Raw genomic sequence first — 21,954 nt, forward strand, 5'->3', positions numbered from 1 at the left:
CTCTTAATCCCCCCTCTCGGGTGTGCACGATCGCGTCAGGAGTGGAAACGGCAGGCGGCGTAGATCCTACTCTGCATCAGGCTAGAACAGCCACATATAAATGGTTCCCAAAAGGTTAAAGAGGAACTCCAGCCTAAACAAACATACTGTCATTAAGTTACATTAGTTATGTTAATTAAAATAGATAGGTAATATAATCTCTTACCCACCCTGTTTTAAAAGAAGAGGCAAATGTTTGTGATTTCATGAGGGCATCTTTTTGGTTGAAAGGAGGTGACAGGGAGCATGAGACAGTTACAACTGTCCTGTGTGCTGATCACCCCTCCCAGTTGCTAGGTAACGTGAATAACAGCATAGGAAATTCCATCATGCTCTGCACAGCATCAGGGAGAAAAAGCCCGGGCTTTTGTTCTTTGATGGGCGGAGCTTAGATAAAAATGCAGCTAAAAATGATGCTTTGGTAAGAAAAACAAAGTTCTGATGCCGTGAAACTGTTAAAGAAACACCAAGCCTTTTCAGTGCTGCTGAGTAGATTGTTAGTCTGGAGGTTCACTTTAAGCATCGAGCACCACCCCCATTGTTTAATGCTGCTTCATCTCCGGTGTGAGCCAGCCCTTAGCACCTCATTGACCTATCAGTGTTAGGTTAGCCACACCCCTTGTGCTACTCTACAGAAGTCCATGTGGGGCTTATTTCATTACACAGGATGAACAGTTCCCTGTGTAACGTGTGACGTGGAGCCCCTCCGGCTGTTAGCCGAGCCCCGGCTCACATATCGCAAACATACAGATAAATAGCTTGGCGTTCTCCTGCCCCGCAGCCTCGCGCGGCTCTCAGCGCTTTGACTGCTTAATCATGGTTAATGTTGGATCAGCGAAGCGGAAAATAGCTGAGAAAATGACTGAAAATTCCATCAGGAATTGCAGATCCGGTGGGTGGATAATGGTGGGGTTTACGGCTGTCATTTCCTCTGTCGGAATGGGTTGCGGCCCCCCTGGCACTGGGTTATAGAGAGGCACCTGGCGTGGGGCTGGGCACAGCGTGAGGCTTGCCTCTTCCACGGTTCCCCCCGGGCCGCCTCGTGCTGCTTTTACTGCACCATCCAATTAGACGGAAGTGTCTGCGCACAAAAGAGCAGCGGTGGAGGCCGCTAAGAAAATGGTTATTAGCTGCAGAACGGTAATTGTGGCATTTACTGTACCGTCCTGCCAACTCTGTGAGCTGGCAAGGCTCGGTCTCATCCCCAGATGGGAAGTGTGTGGGAGACTGTTACTGATTCTATATCTGGAGGCTCGAGGAATAAACCTGACCGCCAAAGGTCATTATTGCGTTTAAGTAGGTGGACCGCTTCCCAGATTGTTTTTTTCAAGTTTTTAGCTGAGATTTACATAACAATAAAACAAATCTGTCACTCAAAATCACCACTATCAACACAAAACTCATCCATAGTTTCCTAAACGAAAATGGGAATGAACCGGAGCTTTTTCTACTCTTTTTTTTTTTGACTCTTGCTTATCACAGCTCTGTTCACTGACCTGATTATGCACCTGATCTGATCACCAGTACACACATGCGAGAGTTGTCATTCATGGAGGATTGGGAAACCTTGGCTGACAATTCGTGGAATGATGCTGTACAGACACATCCCCGACCTTGAGGCCAGCTATGTGCTCTGTTGCCCTGGCGTGGGGCGGAGGGACGATGATCGGCAGAGCGGCTTTTTTCGTTCAGCGGGACTAGTAAAAAGCATTGCAAACAGTCATGCTTGGGCATCGGGCGTCATTAAAAATCTGACAGGATGGATTTTTAATGATGTCTGAGCAATACCGATTGAGGGCCTCTGTACACACATAATGATTTACACATTGGCTGAAATGGTCGTTATCGGACATTTCAAACGAGGGTTATCGCATGTGCGTACGTACCTTAAAGTGAACCTCCGGACTAAAAATCTACTCACCAGAACTGAAAAGGCTTAATGTTTCTTTAAAGAGACTCCGTAACAAAAATTGCATCCTGTTTTTTATCATCCTACAAGTTCCAAAAGCTATTCTAATGTGTTCTGGCTTACTGCAGCACGTTCTACTATCACCATCTCTGTAATAAATCAACTTACCTCTCTCTTGTCAGACTTGTCAGCCTGTGTCTGGAAGGCTGCCAGGTTCTTCAGTGTTGTGGTTCTGTGATGCATCTCCCCTCTCCAGGCCCCTCTTTGCACACTGCCAGCGTGTTATTTAGATTATGGCAGGTTCTCTCTGCTCTATTATCTTTTACAAGCTGGATAAATCCTCCTCTGAGCTGGCTGGGCTTTCACATACTGAGGAATTACATACAGGCAGAGCTGTCTGCACTCTGCAGGAAGAAAAAGCCTGACACTTCAGTGGAAGATAGCTGCAGGGGGAAAGAAACACACAAATGATCTCTTGAGATTAAAAAGGAAGGCTGTATACAGCCTGCTTGTGTATGGATGTATTTTCGATGTGTGTACATACTGTACATCAACCTACTTCCTGTTTTGGTGGCCATTTTGTTTGTTTATAAACAAACTTTTTAAAACTGTTTTTAACCACTTTTAATGCGGCGAGGAGCGGCGAAATTGTGACAGAGGGTAATAGGAGATGTCCCCTAACGCACTGGTATGTTTACTTTTGTGCGATTTTAACAATACAGATTCTCTTTAACAGATTCACAGCATCAGAACTTTGTTTTTCTTACCAAAGCATCATTTTAGCTGCATTTTTAGCTAAGCTCCACCCATCAAAGAAAACTGCCTGGGCTTTTTTCCCCCTGATGCTGTGCAAAGCATGATGGGATTTCCTAGGTTGTTGTTTATGTTGGCTAGCAACTGGGAGGGGTGATCAGGACACAGGACAGTTGGAACTGTGTCTCATGCTTCCTGTAACCTCCTTTCAACCAAAAAAATGACTGCCCTCATGAAATCAAACATTTGCCTGTTCTTTTAAAACAGGGTGGGCACAATATTATATTAGCTATCTATTTTAATTAACATAACTAATATAACTTAATGACAGTATGTTTGTTTAGGCTGAAGTTCCCCTTAAAGGATTTGTCACTGAGAGGCAGTAAGGAAGAAGACCTAGTTCATGTTATGTGGCTACCTAGTGTTATGCTGGGAATACACGTTTCGTTTTTGCCTTCGTTTAAACCTTCGTTTCGATTGTGCCTTTTGTCCTTTTCGATCCCGAAATAATCGATCGTACGGTAAATATCACCACCCACGGTTTCGTTTTTTTTTTTCGATTCTGATGGTTTCGTTTTTCCAATGATCGAAGGCTGCAAAGAAACGAAACGTAGTACAGGGACGGACGGCATAAACGAATATATAATCGATCTGAACAGCCATCAAGCCTACCAATGGTTCGATTAGATGGATAAAGAGAGATAATATCAAACATGTTCGATCACTAGTCGTTTGTTTTTGGGGTCTATTAATCGAAACTATAATGAGATTATGACTATTTTCACATACGTTTTCAACACTCGATTCGTTTACCGAACGAATCGAAGGCTAAAACGAAGGCAAAAACGAAACGTATATTCCCAGCATAAAATCCATTGCCTTCCTGCCTGGAGTTTACTTTAAATGGAACCTGAGGGGAGAGGGATAGGGAGGCTGCCATGTTTATTTCATTTTAAATAATAAACATTGCTGCCTGCCTGTCCTCTGCTGATCCTCTGCCTCTAATACTTTAAAGTGAACCTCTAGACTAAAAATCTACTCAGGGTGTGTTTTCTAATGTTTGCTAGAGACATCTTTGACCATTTTTTACTGTGAATTTTATTCATTTAATTGGTTTTATTCTAATAAAGTGAAGAATTTCTCTTTGCATAGTGCGCAGGAGTCCATGTATTTAAAAATCTACTCAGCAGCACTGAAAAGGCTTGGTGTTTCTTTAACAGTTTCACAGCATCAGAACTTTGTTATTCTTACCTAATTTTTTTTAGCTGCACAGAAGTTAAGCCCCGCCCCATCAAAGAAAACTGCCTGGGCATTTTTCCCCTGATGTTGTGCAAAAGCATGATGGGATTTGTAATGTTATTGTTCTTGTTCTGCTGTTTTGGCGCAATTTAAAAAAAAAATAATAATTTGAGATTTGAAGCATAGCACACACAGCTGGGAGGGGTGATCAGGACACAGGACAGTTCAAACTGTGTCTCATGCTCCCTGTCACCTCCTTTCAACCAAAAAGATGGCTGAAATCACAACCCTTTGCCTGTTCTCTTAAAACAGGGTCGGTAAGAGATTATATTACCTATCTATTTTAATTAAAATAACTAATGTAACTTAATGACAGTATGTTTGTTTGTGCTGGAGTTCCTCTTTAAGCTATAGACCCTGAACAAGCATGCAGATCAGTTAGCTATGACAAATCTGACAAGATTAGCTGCATTCTTGTGTCAGGTATGTGATTTAGACCCTACTGACAAAAAAGATCAGCAGGACTGCCAGGCAACTGGTATAGTTTAAAATGAAATACATGACAGCTTCCATAGGTATCACACCTCGGGTTCCTTTTGATAGCTGATGCAGGAATTTCTAGTGAGAGGTGAACTCATGATTATGACCAGCCATTTGGAAAATTACAAATGGTATAGACAATAATTATAAACACACTGGTCTTACTTCAGGACCTTGGAGAGCAGTGCCTCTTCTAGCTCCACTGTAAGTACCATGGCATGGATAGCAATCCACAATAAACACACTAGTCTTACTTCAGGACCTTGGAGTGCAGCACTTCTCCTAGCCCCACTGTAAGCACCATGAAATGGACAGCAATCAATTGTAAACACACAATGGTCTTACTTCAGGACCTTGGGGAGCAGTGCTTCTTCTAGCTCCACTGTAAGCACCATGGCATGGACAGCAACCCATTATAAACACCCTGGTCTTACTTCAGGACCTTGGGGAGCAGTGCTTCTTCTAGATCCACTGTAAGCACCATGGCATGGACAGCAATCCATTATAAACACCCTGGTCTTACTTCAGGACCTTGGGGAGCAGAGCTTCTCCTAGCTCAGGGGTCGGCAACCCGCGGCTCCGGAGCCGCAAGCGTCTCTTTTTCCCCTTTGCCGCGGCTCAGTCCCGGCTCCGGTGCTGCAGGGCTGCCCATTCTGACACTACACCGGTAGTGGGTGTCAGTGGTTGCTGCGCGCGTGTGACGTTTGCGCGTGTGACGTCACGTGTGCTGCCGCTGGCCGGCAGCCTATCAGAGAGGCCGCCGGACCAGTGCAGGGCTTCGGGTGGCCATTTTCCCGTAGCCCTGCAGTGTAGTGCAGGCAGGACGTGACGTCGGGAAGGAAGAGGAGCCGAGGGAGTTGCGCGCCACAAGGAGGTCGGGACCGGAGGTCGGGACAGGAGGAGATCGTGACAGGAGGTCTTCTTACTAGGTGAGTAAATGGGGTTTTCTTTTCAGATCTGCTGAAAAATTTGTGCATATTGGGGTCATTTCTGCTGAAGGATTTGTGCATATTGGGGTCATTTCTGCTGAAGGATTTGTGCATATTGGGGTCATTTCTGCTGAAGGATTTGTGCATATTGGGGTCATATTTGCTAATGATTTGTGCTGCATATTGGGGTCATATCTGCTAACGATTTGTGCATATTGGGGTCATATCTGCTAACGATTTGTGCATATTGGGGACATATCTGCTAACGATTTGTGCATATTGGGGGTCATTTCTGCATATTGGGGACATATCTGGTAACGATTTGTGCATATTGGGGGTCATATCTGCATATTGGGGTCATATCTGCTAACGATTTGTGCATATTGGGGACATATCTGCTAACGATTTGTGCATATTGGGGGTCATTTCTGCATATTGGGGACATATCTGGTAACGATTTGTGCATATTGGGGGTCATATCTGCATATTGGGGACATATCTGCTAACGATTTGTGCTTATTGGGGTTATATCTGTATATTGGGGACATATCTGCTAACGATTTGTGCATATTGGGGTCATATCTGCATATTGGGGACATATCTGCTAACGATTTGTGCATATTGGGGGTCATATCTGCATATTGGGGTCATATCTGCTAACGATTTGTGCATATTGGGGACATATCTGCTAACGATTTGTGCTTATTGGGGTTATATCTGTATATTGGGGACATATCTGCTAACGATTTGTGCATATTGGGGTCATATCTGCATATTGGGCTCATATCTGCTAACGATTTGTGCATATTGGGGACATATCTGCTAACGATTTGTGCATATTGGGGACATATCTGCTAACGATTTGTGCTTATTGGGGTTATATCTGCATATTGGGGACATATCTGCTAACGATTTGTGCATATTGGGGTCATATCTGCTAACGATTTGTGCATATTGGGGACATATCTGCTAACGATTTGTGCATATTGGGGACATATCTGCTAACGATTTGTGCATATTGGGGACATATCTGTTTTATAATGGTTTTGCGGCTCCCAGTTTTTTTTCTCTTTTCGGAAACGGGTCCAAGTGGCTCTTTCATTCTTAAAGGTTGCAGACCCCTGTCCTAGCTCCACTGTAAGCATCATGGTATGGACAGCAATCCATTATAAATGCACTGGTCTTACTTCAGGACCTTGGAGAGCAGCACTTCTTCTAGCTCCACTGTAAGTACCATGGCATGGACAGCAATCAATTATAAACACCCTGGTCTTACTTCAGGACCTTGAAGAGCAGAGCTTCTAGCTCCAATGTAAGCATCATGGTATGGACAGCAATCCATTTATAAATGCACTGGTCTTACTTCAGGACCTTGGAGAGCAACACTTCTCCTAGCTCCATTGTAAGTACCATGGCATGGACAGCAATCTATATATATAAAATCGGATGTATGTGTGTGTGTATGTGTGTGTGTGTGTGTGTATGTGCCGCGATCACTCGAAAACGGCTTGACCGATTTGAACGAAACTTGGTACACAAATCCCTTACTACCTGGGATGATATGTTCTGGGGGTCTCGGGTCCCCCCTGCACACCTGGGCGGCAGTGGTGCTCAGCAGAGCTCGAATATTCGAGTAGCTTGAATATTCGAGCTCTTTTTCAGCTATTCGAGCTCGAATACCGAGCTCGAATAGCTGCAGCTATTCGAATGGGCTATTCGAGTGAACTCGAATAGCCCATTCACTATTCGAGCTATTCGAGCAAACAGCGCTATTCGAGCTCGAATACCGAGCTCGAATAGCGTCATAGCCCAGATTGATGTCCTTAGAGCCAATCAGAGGGCTCCCAGGCCCTCTGACGGCAGCCAATCACAGAGGGGGACCCTGGCCAGCCCCTACCCTATAAATAACGGCCGCCATGTTAGGTTTTTCCGTCCTTGCCTGACTTTGTACAGAGAGAGATCTGCTCCTTTGTGCTTTGGCTTAGCAAGAGCTATATTGTGGTCACCTACCTAGCGTTTTTGCTCACATACACCTCCTATATACACCTATATTGTTGTTAGTTAGATAGACATTGTATTTTAGTTAGTAGTTTGTGTGTTACATAGAGACAGACACAGCTGCTGCAGGCAAGCTCACAGCTTTAGGCCTCAGGGCCTTGCCTGTGTGGGCAGCTGTCCTCCTGTCCTCTGTTAGTTTATTATACCAGTGTTTCTGCTGTCCTTTACTACTGAGTGATTGTATTTTGTAGTAACTGTACTAGGGCACTCACTGTCACTGTCACTGTTTGTTCATAGCTCCTGCGTGTGTGCGTGCACAGTACACACACTCTATTTCCTTCTGATTACTATTGATTATTGTAATTTCTAGGTGTACTTACTAACTACTTACTACTAGGGACACTCAGTCACTGTTCATAGGCTAGCTCCTGCGCTGCGCGTGTGTGTGCGTGCACTGTCAGTACACACACTCTATTTCCTTCTGATTACTACTGATTATTGTAATTTCTAGTTGTACACTTACTTACTACTTACTACTAGGGACACTCAGTCACTGTTCATAGGCTAGCTCCTGCGTGTGTGTGTGCGTGCACTCAGTACATACACACACTCTATTTCCTTCTACTTAATCTGATTACTACTGATTACTGTATTTTCTAGTTAGTGTACTAGGGGACACACTCACTGTTCACTGTTCACACTTATACTGATTACTGAATTATTGTATTTTGTATTAGTACTGTACTAGTAATCACTTAGCGATCTAATCACTTAGTGATTAGTGTCACCTCACCCACCAACCCACTCCATTAAAGTACCCCACTTTTTCACCCGCCCTTTTAAAAAACTTTTTTTTTACGCCCAAAACATCAAAGATGTCTGGAAGTGGCAGCCAGCGCGGTTTGGGCAAGGGGAAGGGCAGCAAGGGAATCAAGAGGAGAGGGAGCAGCATTGTGGCAAGCCGCGGCCGCACCACCATGCACAGTTCCGCAGCAGCAGCAGCTGCGTCAGTGGCTAACATTCCTCCTATAGCCACTGGCCGTGGACGCCTTGGGCGCCGCCCAGCAGGGGCAACTCACGCTGCAGAGACACAGCAGCAGCAGCAGTAGCGTGTAGTACCTGCTCCTATTTTCCTCCAGCCGGGTTGGAAACGTCCCATTGAGGAAAAGGATGCAGACACTGTGGTGCAACTGATGACGGAGGATGAGCAGCCGCCATCAGCTCTGCATTCGAGGCCTCCACCCTCACCACCACCACCACCACCCCTGTTCGCAGCAGCCGCCCAGCAGGGCCTGGGGAGAAGGCCAGTTCACCGTCACAAGTTGGCGACCTGTCACTCAGCAGTATTTTTACCCCAGGCACCATCAGGGTATTGTCTGCTGTTGTTGGCGATTTGGAGGAGGAGATGCTGATGGGCACTTTGGGGGAGGAGGGATTGGACAGCAAGACTGTGGCGACAGTCAAGCAGCCCATCCATGCATCAGGAGAGGAGTTTGGGGGGTCATCATCCCAGCAGGACATGTTTCAGGAGGGGGATGATGATGATGACACGGTGACAGACAAAGACTGGGTGCCACCAGCTCCAGGGGATGTCGTCATCAGCAGCTCTGAGGAGGAGGAGGAGGATGCGCTTGTGGGCCTTGCAAGGAGGCGCATCATTGCAAGCATTGGCAGCAGTAGGCAGGTCCCACAGCCTGCTGGTGTCTCAGGCTCAGCAGCAGCAGCATCTGCCAGTACCACCACCAGCCGCACCCAAGCCCCCGCCCCAACCACCACAGGGAGACAGGCAGCAGCGGCTCCAGGCCGTAGGGGGTTGTTTTTGTCACCAATCTGGCGATTTTTCACCATGCCCACAGTGTACAGCAAGTACGCCACTTGCAACCACTGTCAGCGGAAGTTGAGCAGAGGTGCAGACCCCTTAAAGTTCAGCACCAGCTCGCTCATCAACCACCTTGCTGCGAAACATTTCCACCAGCATGAGGAGTTCCAGAGGCTGAAGGCATCTGGTGCTGGCAGTGGCACCACACCCATCACTGCACAGCCTTCAGCAGCAGCAGCAGCAACAGCAGCCACCCGCCCTCCTGCTCCTCCAGCAGCACCAGCAGGAGTGCGAAAACGCACTGCTCCTCCCCCCTCTGCAACTCCTGCCGCCGACACTGAGGCCTGTTCTGGCAGCCAGTCCTCAGTGGCCTCCTCTGCTGTGTCCGCTGATTCCCGTGCCAGCAAAAGGCCACGCCAGAGCCTTTTGAGCGAGTCCTTCCAAGGGGTGGTTAGGGCTCTGCCTCCCAGCAGCCGTCGCGTGCGGCAGCTGAACAGCTTGCTGGCACGGGCCATGTGCTCCCAACTCCTGCCGTACACGCTCGTGCAGGAGGGGAGCGACATGCGTGCGCTGCTTGCTTGTGCAGCCCCAGACTGGCAGCTCCCCAGCAGACACTTTTTCGCCCGCAAGGCCATTCCTGCACTACACCGCTTTGTGATGGCCAATGTGGAGCGAGGGCTGAAACACGCGGTTGGTGAAAGGGTCCACGTCACCATGGACTCCTGGAGCAGCCGCTTCGGGACAGGCTGCTACCTGTCCTTCACTGTCCACTGGGTCAGCTTGGTGGAAGGGGGTGAGGATGGGAGAGCAGCAGCGGGCACAGCAGCAGCAGCAACACAGTGGGTGGTGCCACCCCGCAGGGTCAGGGGAACTGCAGCAGGTTCCTCCGATCCTCTGCCATCCTCCGGCACACCTGGCCAAACCCCCCGCCTCAGCAGCAGCGTGAAGGCCCGCCACTGCCAAGCGCTGCTGCACTTGGTCAGCCTTGGGAAGACCAAACTGACGGCAACCCATGTGTTGGCCAAACTCCAGGAGCAGGAGAGGATTTGGCTGACCCCCAGAGGCCTCAGAGTCGGAGAGGTGGTGGCCGACAATGGGGCTAATCTGGTTGCCGCAATTGGCAGGGGAAACCTGACCCACATCCCCTGTCTTGCCCACGTGCTTAATCTGGTGGTGCAAAAGTTCTTGCGTACCTACCAGGGGATGGGCGAACTGCTGGAAACGGCAAGGAACGTTGTGCGTCACTTCCGGCACTCGGCTGCAGCCTGTGCGAGCCTGGAAGACGTGCAAAAGGAGCTGGAGCTGCCACGCCATGGGCTGATCCTTGACGTTCCAACTCGCTGGAACTCCACCCTGGCGATGTTGGAGCGTCTGGTTGAACAGAAGCACACTGTCAACCAGTACCTTGCCCTGGCCACTGTTTCCGCCGCTCAGAGAAGGGACAAGAACAGCAACATCCCGTCCATCGTCCCCGATGATGACTGGAGGCACATGCAGCCGGTGTGCTTAGTGCTGGCTCCCTTTCTGCAGGCCACTAACATGGTGAGCAGGGACCATGCTATGGTCTGCGAGTGGGTGCCCCTGGTTTGTCTGCTGAACAGGGCCCTCGATGCTTTGCTGGAACAGGGAGCGGCAGCCTTGGACCAGCAGGAGCAGCAAGCAGCTGCACAGTCCACCTCTGAGGGGGAGGAGGAGGAGGACTTGGTGGAGGTCCCTGACCTCGCTGCTGATGAGGGGGATCAGCACAGCGCAGCTGAGTTGGTGCGGGGGTGGAGAGAGGATGAGGCTGAGGAGGCAGAGGAGGAGGATGAGGACAGCACTGCCGTCGATGTGCCAGCACACGTGGCCCGCCTCTTCCCAATGACAGCGCACATGCTGACGTGCCTGCGCAAGGACCCCAGGGTGATCCAGATGAAGCAGAGGGAGGACATCTGGATCAGCATGATGTTGGACCCACGTCTCAAGGGGAAGTTGAGCCATTTCCTGCCGCCTGCAGGAGGAGACCCAGCGCAACAAATAAGGAGCTTGCAGCAGGCCCTTGTTGAGCGCTTGGAGGAAGCCTTCCCCCAGCCTTCCACCCCCACTGTCCAGCCAGCACAGAGGCAGCAGCAGGTGCCTGCATCCAGCAGCAAGCGCCCCACAGACCTGCTGTCTCTCAGCAACGAGCTCTACAGGACTGTAGAGGCTCCGGCAGCAGTGACTAGAGAGGAGGTGCATGCAGCAGCATCCTCCTCCGGTCACAGCCAGCGCCTGACCCGCATGGTGGCTGACTACATGGGGTCCTACAGCGGGCTTGACAGCGATGCCCCTGTTGATCCCATGGAGTATTGGGTCAAGCGCCTGGAGATCTGGAGCGAGCTGGCGCAGTACGCCCTGGAAGTGCTGTCCTGCCCCCCTTCCAGCGTGCTGTCCGAGCGCTGCTTCAGTGCAGCTGGTGGCGTGGTCACCGAGAAACGCTCACGTCTGTCTCACAAGTCTGTGGACACTGGACAGACTGACGTTTCTCAAGATGAACCAGGCGTAGGTGGAAGGCGAGTTCCTGGCCCCTGTTGTCGGCGAGAGGGGGACATGAACTGGCTAAGAACCATCGTTAATGTGCCTTACCACCCTTTACCACCTCCTGGCTCCTGCTCACTAAGCCAGCCTGGTTCACTTTGACTATTACGTCGCCTGCAGCCACACATTTTACATCTACAGTGGGCTGCTGTGTACTGCCTTTCTGCTGTCTGTCTGTCTGTGTTTCCCACTGCCAGGGTACACAGATTTACCTTCTGCTGCCGCTCTGCCACCAGCTATTATGTCAAACAATAGCTATATCTGTGTAATTTGCTGTAAAAAAAAAAAAAAAGGAAACCATTAAAAAAAAAAAAAAAAAGGTTTAATTTTTCTGAGGTGCCCGGGTTGAAAACTGTGTTGTCCCAGTTGTGTATTGGACACGATGTGGGCTGCACGACCGCTGTCTGGGACCTCCTGTTGTGTTTATTTACAGCCCTGGTATCAACGCTAGGTACCAGGGCTATTATGTCACGCTGCCTACCTACCTGCTGCCACACTCACACTACTCCTCCATTCCTCCTGCTGCTGCTGCTGCCTGTCTGTGTTTCCCACTGCCAAGGGTACACAGATTTTACCTTCTGCTGCCACTCTGCCACCAGCTATTACGTCAAACAATAGCTATATCTGTGTAATTTGCTGTAAAAAAAAAAAAAGTAAACCATTAAAAAAAAAAAAAAAAAAAAGGTTTAATTTTTCTGAGGTGCCCGGGTTGAAAACTGTGTTGTCCCAGTTGTGTATTGGACATGATGTGAGCTGCACGACCGCTGTCTGGGACCTCCTGTTGTGTTTATTTACAGCCCTGGTATCAACGCTAGGTACCAGGGCTATTATGTCACGCTGCCTACCTACCTGCTGCCACACTCACACTACTCCTCCTCCATTCCTCCTGCTGCTGCCTGTCTGTGTTTCCCACTGCCAAGGGTACACAGATTTTACCTTCTGCTGCCACTCTGCCACCAGCTATTACGTCCAACAATAGCTACTCTCATTACTCCTCCATTCCTCCTGCTGCTGCTGCTGTCTGTCTGTGTTTCCCACTGCCAGGGTACACAGAATTACCTTCTGCTGCCACTCTGCCACCAGCTATTACGTCAAACACTAGCTATATCTGTGTAATTTGCTGTGAAAACAAACAAAAAAAAAAAAAATAAAAAAAAATAAAGGTTTAATTTTTCTGAGGTGCCCGGGTTGAAAACTGTGTTGTCCCAGTTGTGTATTGGACACGATGTGGGCTGCACGACCGCTGTCTGGCACCTCCTGTTGTGTTTATTTACAGCCCTGGTATCACCGCTAGGTACCAGGGCTATTATGTCACGCTGCCTGCCTCATTGACTGCCTGCTGCCACACACTCATCCTCCTCCTCCTGCTGCTGAATTTACCTCCTGCTGTCTGTGTGTTTCCACTGCCAGGGAGCACATACAATGGCGCTTCCACCATGCGCCACCAGCTATTTGTTACGCTCAAAAATAGCTGCATTTCTTTAAAAAAACAAAAAATATATATATACTTTTTATTAATACTTTGTGATATTATTTTTAGAGGTGTCCGGGTTGAAAACTGTGTTGTCCCAGTTGTGTATTGGACATGATGTGGGCTTCACGACCGCTGTCTGGAACCTCATGCTGTGTATTTACGGCCTGGTACCACCGCTAGGTACCACAGCCTATTATGTCTCGCTGCCTGCCTCATTGACTGCCTGCTGCCACACAATCATCCTCCTCCTTCTGCTGCTGCTGCTGAATTTACCTCCTGCTGTCTGTGTGTTTCCACTGCCAGGGAGCACATACAATGGCGCTTCCAACATGCGTGCGCCACCAGCTATTTATTACGCTCAAAAATAGCTGCATTTCTTTAAAAAAAAATATATAAAAGAGAAATAAGTGAAGAAGAAGAAGACTATATAGAAAAAGAAGAAGAAGAAGAAGATATAGAAAAAGAAGAAGAAGAAGAAGAAGAAGAAGATATAGAAGAAGATGAAGAAGAAGATATAGAAGAAGAAGAAGAAGTATATACACTACTGAACAGAATTTTGGACACAACTTCTCTTCTCTTTCCACCTTTTTTTTTAAAGGAACATCCCCACATAATCACTTGCTGTTGTTACTTGGAAAAAAAGATGTTTCTTGCATCATTCACCCTCAAAACAAGTGTTGGAAGCTATTTAAGGCCAATTCGAATAGTCAGCTCGAATAATGAGCTCGAATACCGACTCGAATAGTGAGCTCGAAGTCCGAGGTCGAATCGAATAGTAAAAAATATTCGACTCGAATATTCGACCGAATTCGAATAATTTACTATTCGAATTCGACCAAACTCGAATAATAAAAAGGGGTATCCGAGCATCACTACTGGGCGGAGCTACAGACAGCAAATCAGATTTCACCCATTTAAGTCAATGGAAAAAAATGTATAGGGCTGCCATTCTCACACTAATAAAGTCAGAGTCCCCACACTTGGCACAGTTGGTCACTTGGTGACCAAGGTTACAAATCCAGGAAAAGTGGGCGGAGCATAAAACAGCCAATCAAATTTCAGCCGTCCATTTTAAATGGGAAAATGTAAACTGCAGCCATTCTTAGACTGTTAATCGCAGGGTTCTCAAACTTGCCACACTTGGTCACTGGGTGAATGTGATTAAGATTCAAGAAAATGGGTGGTGCCTACAACAGCCAATCAAAAATCACCTATTCATTTTCAAGGGGAATATTTAAACTGCTGCTATTCTTACACTGTTAATGGCAAAAGCTTCAAACTTGCTACAGTCGTCATTGGGTGACTGGAGTCCAAATTCACTAAAGGGGCGGGGCCACCTACAGCCAATCAGATTTCCTTGGTGGATAAACTGCTTCCATTCACACATTTTTGATGCCAGGAACCTGAAAGCTCACAAACGTGGTCATTTAGTGACTGTGTGTCAAGGTTACAAAAAGTGGGCGGAGCCAAAAACAACTTTTACTGGGAAAATATAAACTGCAGCCATTCTTACATCGTTAATGGCAGGGTTCTCAAACTTTGCACAGTTGGTCATTGGGTGACTGAGATTAAGATTTTGGAAGGTGGGTGGAGCCTAAAATAGCCAATAAAAATTCACCTTTTGATTTTCAAAGGGAATATTTAAGTGGCTACCATTCTCTTATACTGTTAAAAGCAGATGCCTCAAACCTGGTACAGTTGGTTACTGGGTGACTAGGGCCCAAGTTCAGAAAGGGGGCAAAGCCACAAACAGCCAATAAGATTTGTTTATTTTTAAATGGGAATATACAAAGTATTGATACCAAGGACCCCGAAGCTGATAAACTTGATAATTGAGTGACTGTATGTCACGGTTAGAAAAAGTGGACGGGGCCAACAACTAAATTTTTTACATGGCAGGGTTCCCAAACTTGACACAATTGGCCACTGGGTGACTGGGATGAATATTCAGAAATGTGGGTGGAGCCTACAACAGGCAATCAAAATTTACCTATTGATATTCAAGGAGAATGTTCACATTGCTAACATTCTTACACTGTTAATGGCAGAGGCCTCAAACCTGATACAGTCAGTCATTGGGTGACTGGGGTCCAAATTCACTAAAGGGGTGGAGCCACACACAGCCAATTAGATTTGTTACATTGATTTCAGCCATTCTGTTATTGTCAGGGTTCTCAAACGTTACACAGTTGGCCAAAGGGTGACTGGGACTAATATTCAGGAAAGTGGGTGGAGCCTACAGCAGCCAATCAAAATTCACCTTTTGATTTTCAAGGGGAATATTGAAACTGCAGCCATTCTTACACTGTTAATGGCAGAGGCCTGAAACCTGTTACAGTCGGTCGTTAAGTGTCTGGGGTTCAAATTCAATAAAAAACAGTCAGATTTCTTTGCTGGATAAACTGCTTCCATTAGCACAATTTTGATGCCAGGAACCCAAAAGCTCACAAACTTGATCATTGAGTGACTGTGTGTCCAGTTTACAAAAAGTGGGTGGAGTTAAAAACAGATTTTTCTGGGAAATTGTAAACTGCAGCCCTTCTTCACTGTTAATGGCAGGGTTCTCAAACTTAGCATAGCTGGTTACGGGGTGACTGGGATTAATATTCAGAAAAATGGGTGGAGCCTAAAAATGCCAATCAAAAATCACATGTCGCTTTTCAAGGGGAATATTAAAATTGCTGCCATTCTTGCACTGTTAATGGCACAAGCCTCAAACCTGGTACAGTTGGTCATTGGGTCACTGGGGTTCAAATTCAGAAAAGGGGACAGAGCCACAAGCAGTGAATCAGATTTCTTTCATTTCATGGGAAAATACAAATTATTGATGCCAAGGAACCCAAAGCTCACAAACTTGGTCATTGAGTAGCGACTTTGTGTCCAGGTTACAAAAAGTGAGCGGAGCCAAAAACAAATTTCACTGGGAAAGTGTAAACTGCAGCCCTTCTTACACTGTTTATGGCAGGGTTCTCAAACTTTGCCCAGATGGTCACTAAGTGACTGAGATTAATATTCATGGAAGTGGGTGGAGCCTATAATAGCCAATCAAAATTCACCTGTTGATTTTCAAGTAGAATATTTAAATTGCTGCAATTTTTACACTGTTATTAGCAGATACCTCAAACCTGCTACAGTTGGTCATTGGGTGACTGTGGTTCAAATGCTGGAGAGGGGGTGAAGCCACAAACAGTCAATCTGATTTGTTTAATTTCTATGGGAATATACAAATTATTGATGCCAAGGACCTCAAAGCTCACAAACTTGCTCATTGAGTGTTTGTGCGTTAGGGTTATAAAGTTGGCGGAGCCAACACCAGTCAAATACATACCCAGGCAATGTCGGGTCATCAGTGGGTGGAGACAAATACAAATTTCACTGGGAAAATGTAAACTGCAGCCATTCTTACACTGTTAATGGCAGGGTTTTTAAACTTTGCACAGTTGGTCACTAGGTGACTGGGATTAATATTCAGAAAAGTGGGTGGAGCCTACAAAAGTGAATCAAACTTCACCTATTGCTTTTCAAGGGGAATATTTAATTGCTGCCATTCTTACACTGTTAATGGCGCAGGCCTCAAACCTGGTACAGTTGGTCATTGGGTGACTGGGGTTCAAATACAGAAACGGGGGTGGAGCCACAAACAGCCAATCATTTTTTTTTCCATTTCAATGCAAATTATTGATGCCAAAGACTGCAGAGCTCACAATCTTGGTCATTGAGTAATTGTGCGTTAAGGTTAGAAAAAATGGGCGGAGCAAACATCAGCCAAATACATACCCGGGCAACGCCGGGCAATCAGCTAGTTCATTATAAACACATTGGTCTTACTTCAGGAGCTTGGAGAGCAGTGCTTCTTCTAGCTTCACTGTAAGCACGATGACACGGACAGCAATCCATTACTCCCACATGATACATACGCATGCTATAATTCTTTCAGATGTGTGGAATACATCTTGTGGAATTAATATGTCATTTCAGTAAACTGCCCAAGCTGTAGGAGTGTCATGAGCTGCCTAACCCTAACCAATCCACCATGAGGCCTAACCCTAATTGCCAAGCAATGCATAACTCTAACTGACCCCTCCACTTGGATGCCTAAGCCTAACCAACCTCTCCCCTACTGATGCCTAACCCCAACCAATCCACCACCCAGCAATGCCTAAGGCCCGGTTCACAATAGCATTTGCCAATGGAATCGTGGTTCCGTGGTCTGCAAAAAAAATGCAGCAGGACCCAATTTTCCGGACCACTTCGCTCAGCGGAACGGAGACGGAAGGTTTTGCAGCACAATAGGAACCTATGGAAAATAGATGTTTTACAGCACACTGGCTGTAAAAATGGACCGTTTTCCAGGATCCAAATGGCCGGATCTGCAAAAAAACTCAGATGTGAACCGGACCTTACTCTAACCTACCCTTCCCCTCCTCTGAAGCCTAAACCTAACCCACCCCCCTACTAAATCCTCACCCTAACTGACTCCCCAGCAAAGCCTATCTCTAACCTACCCTCCTCGGATGCCTAAACTTAACTGACCCCCACCACTGAGGACTAACCCTAACTGACCCCTCAGCATTTCCTAACTCTGAACAACCCCCCCTCCCCGGTGATGCCTACAGCTAACCGCCCGCCCCCCAACTGAAGCCTAACCCTAACCAAACCCCCAGCAATGCCTAACTCTAACCTACTCTCCCTCCTGATGTTGCCATAAGCTAACCAGCCCTCACACTGATGCCTAACATTAACCGAACCCCACCTGGCCACCAAGATGCCTCACCCTAACGGTCCCTCCCCCGCCACAAACCTGCCAGATAGCCACGCCACCTTCACTGCAGTTGATGAAAAATAACAGGAGCCGCAAAAGTTTTGGCACCCACTATTTGTAGAGGCAGTTTGCATATTGGGGTGTCCTGGCATTTTCCCATACGCCATGGATGCCTATGGGGTGCCCAAACTTCCTATTACCGTAAAAATAGACTGAGAACAACATTTTGTTTGTTTGGCAAATACTTCTCGCCGTCTCCCCCTGAAGTGCATTTGGCTCCCACGGGCGCTGCCTCTTCCACATGAAAAAGGTATAGTTTTTGGTTTTTATAGTAAAAAAGGGGCATTTGCATAGATTTCTCCTGCGACACGCCGGCATTTATCCATCTTTTCCCCCCTTTTTTATTTCCCTTTTCTCGGCTTCAGATTTCAAAGCGCTTTTGGAGCAATTAATTACACACCAGCAGCAAAGGCTACAGGAAATCACAGCTGTCATTATCCACTCAGCAATATCCCACTTACAGCTGTGAATATTTGTCTTTGTGGCAATTACTCTGGGCTGCCGCTAATTGTCAGGAGTCGGGTCACATGACCCAGCCAGGCGCCCCGACATAACCTTTCAAATATACGCTAATTAGGGTAATGTCTTAAAACATGGCCTTGTCCACTGCTGAGGGGGCAGTCAGGTGCTCCTCCTCTTTATACTAATTACGCAATTTCAAGAAATTTCTTGGGGTCGCGGGGGTCATGAAAATGGAGTGATTATGGAAGAAGGATAAAAATAATAATTCCATTAATGTGAGGTCCATGAGTAAAAGACGACTAGCCATGGACAGGACTAATGCAGACGCCTTACAAACTGACATTGCGAAAGTTGTACAAAAATATCAGTACAGGGAAATAAAAGAAAGTTTTAAAGTGGAGTGAAGCTCCATATTAACTGATTTTTTTTTTCCCAATTAGAAATAACTTATTTAGCTTACCTATCCAGTTGTTTTTAGTATTCAGTATCAGATTTAGAAGACATGTGATATGAAAAAAAAGACAATATTTTTTCTGCTGGTTTCCATCTTTACTGTTTCTCTGCAAAGCCAAAAAGTGACATCACTTTGTGTCCTTTTCTTTTTTTATTCAAAGCAGCTCAGTGTTAATTTTCCCTCCCTACTGCCTACTGCCACAGCTTACTGCCCCTCCCACAGCAACCATCGCCTAGACAACGGGCTTACATCACTGTATAAACTCTTCAAAAGAGGGGGGTGTTCAGTTATCTTTTGATCATAGTGTTTTTATCTCATCTGAAATAGGAATCTTTCTGTTATTTGCATGCTGAGATAAGCGTGTTACCGAAGCTAAAAAAAACAACAACAAAAAACTTCCCACATTCCTGCTGGCACTGCACAGTTCCTGCAGTTAGGCAAAGACAACCAGACCAGGTAAAAAATAAAGGAAAATGGTCCATGTTGAATGACATTGCTTGCCCTCACACCAGCCACAACTTTGTAAGGTGGAACCAAAGTCAGAGGGGGTCACCGTATTGCCACACCTGTCCTGCTCCCTCTTGAAAGCACATGCTCGGTCACTAACTTGCAGATGACGATGTCCTACAAGCAGCTGGAGGGGAGTGGGTATGTAGCACCACCAAAGATTGGTTATGACTGGAAGCATGATGGGAATATCCAAAAGGATGGTGGCCGTGCAGCATCAACTTCTAATGGGGAATGGGACGTGGGAGCTCCAAACAACAATTCAGGTGAGTCCAAATAATTTCTATACCGCCCTGCATTAGCACACTTTCTAAGCTCTTTCACCCACACTATCACCACTAACATTGTCCTGCTTACCACCTTCTCAAAAAGGCCAGTTAGGTGTGCCCAAAGTTTAAAAAAATTAAAGTAAACTCTTGCTCTTTCTTGGTGTTAACTGAGCACCGGCCTCCTTTCCCAGCCTAAACTGAAACCACAACCTCCCTCCTTCCTAGAGTGACAGAGTGAGACAATGGCCCATATGCAAATTACTGTTTCTCTTGAGTTTTCTCCCGGGAGATCATTTTTCATTTTGTATTTAGAATAATTATTCAGCATGTTGCAATTGAAAAAGTACCACAAAGTCATTGAAAAAGTACTATCGAAATTATTTGGAGTGTTTTCTTGCTTGCTGGTGGCTTAAAAGGTTTAATATTGCCAAGTCCTGAAAATATCACCCAGGGGAAAACTCAGGAGAAAGGGTTCATTAATTGCAGATGGGCCAATAAGCTCATTCAATCCACTTGTTCTTCTACGTTTTCTCCTAGAAGGTATTTTTTCATCTTTTGTTTAAAGTAACTTTTCAGCACTCCGCAAAAACTACGGAAAAGTAGGTGAAAAAAATTGCTGCCAAAATAATTTTGAGTATGTTCTTGGTGACTTAACCTACCTCCTTAGCGGTAACCCCGTACTACACACGGGGTTAGCCGCCGCGGAGGATCACATGGCCCCGGGACTAGCTAAGCGGATGCATAAAGTTGCTCCGGTCCCCCGCGATCGCCCGCAATAGCTTTCGCTATACGTACCCCCCAGCGTTCCCACGCCAGCGCAGCCGCCCAATCAGCTCCAGGCTTCGCAATGACGGCGATCGGGAGAGAGCTCTGTTGGTGGGGAGAAAAGGGGGGGGGGGGAAATCACTTGTGTGCTGAGTTGTGCTGCCCTGCAGCTTGGCCTTAAAGCTGCAGTGGCCAATTTAGGGAAAAAATGGCCTGGTCTTTAGGGGGGGTTTAACACTGCAGTCTTCAAGTGGTTAATACCAGTAAATGGGGGTGTTCGCATTGATTGATCTCTGGGCTAACAGGGGGCGCGGGAGCGTGCAGTAGTGCACAGCAGCAGCCTTTTGGACGTGACAGTCATGCCCAAAAGGCTAAAATGGTTAAGAAGGAACTGTAACCAAGGAATGAACTTGATCCCAATCAGTAGCTCATACCCCCTTTCTCACATGAGATCCTCACCTTTTCTCGAATAGATCATCAGTCCCTGTCTCTATGCCTGATATTGTAGTGAAATCCATCCCACAGTGTGATGTCATGATCATGGTCCTGACATCACACTGTGGGAGCCTTGTTGCATTGTGGGAAATAATGACCAAACAATGTCCAACTGTCCAAACAGTACATTCCTCTGTGCATATGTGTGTGTGTGTATATATATATATATATATACATATATATATATATATATATATATATATATATATATATATATATATATAAACAATAGTTTAGCATATGGCATTGTTAGGGGGTGTGGTTATAGATGGTGACGGTTGGTACTGCCTGCTCTTTTTTCATGTCTGCCAGTAGTAAATATGATTATGTGAAGGTCCATTGTAGATCAAACAATATGAACAAATTACATGGCGAATATCAATCATTTCTTGATCTCTCTTCTATTTTGTAACTTCTCTGCAATGTATTGATTTACTTTTTCCCCTTTTCACAATTGTTCCTCTTTAAAAGCTTTTTTTCCTCACAGATTTGCTTTAAAGTTTTTGTGGTCAAAAACTTTAAAAAAAATGCCCAGTTGTTTATCAGAGGAGATCAGAGACTGTCCAGCCATGACCAGCGTCCGGTATTGGGAAGGTTGCAGAAGACACCGTTCCACGGCACTGACATGAAACATAAATATAGAAGATGCGGTTTATTGATGGAGATTAGAGAACTGGCAGGAATCCTCAGCCTCCGGGGAGACCATCTGGAGCCCACAATACAACTGTCAGAACTTTATTGTCCATCACTAGTTTTACAGCAGGACAATAAAAAGTGTCACAACAAAATTCATGTATTTTTTTTTAATTGCAACTTTAATCAGTAAATTGTCACTTAAGACTTGCCCTCAGAGCTCACCCGTAAAGGGGCAAAAACGAAAGTAAAAGAAATCAGAGGTCTCTGCGCTGTGTTTAACAGTACAAT

At 46.4% G+C, this 21,954-nt stretch overlaps 1 protein-coding gene and 1 long non-coding RNA gene across 4 annotated transcripts in view; one reads left to right on the forward strand and one right to left on the reverse strand.

The window, feature by feature from the left end:
* The window catches only part of LOC137531869 (uncharacterized), a 75,252-nt gene extending 74,977 nt beyond the window's left edge, over positions 1-275 (reverse strand). For all 3 annotated transcript variants that reach the window (XR_011023789.1, XR_011023791.1, XR_011023790.1), the window contains exon 1: positions 210-275. This is a non-coding gene — a long non-coding RNA (uncharacterized lncRNA). The remainder of the gene's footprint in view (positions 1-209) is intronic.
* The window catches only part of KIAA1328 (KIAA1328 ortholog), a 343,620-nt gene extending 321,899 nt beyond the window's left edge, over positions 1-21,721 (forward strand). The window contains exon 11 of the mRNA XM_068251844.1: positions 21,518-21,721. Coding sequence (XP_068107945.1) covers positions 21,518-21,659 — 142 coding nt within the window. The 3' untranslated portion in view covers positions 21,660-21,721. The remainder of the gene's footprint in view (positions 1-21,517) is intronic.
* Positions 21,722-21,954: the final 233 nt, after the last annotated feature.

Source organism: Hyperolius riggenbachi, chromosome 1 (genome assembly GCF_040937935.1).
Source record: "Hyperolius riggenbachi isolate aHypRig1 chromosome 1, aHypRig1.pri, whole genome shotgun sequence".
Classification (NCBI taxonomy): Eukaryota; Metazoa; Chordata; class Amphibia; order Anura; family Hyperoliidae; genus Hyperolius; species Hyperolius riggenbachi.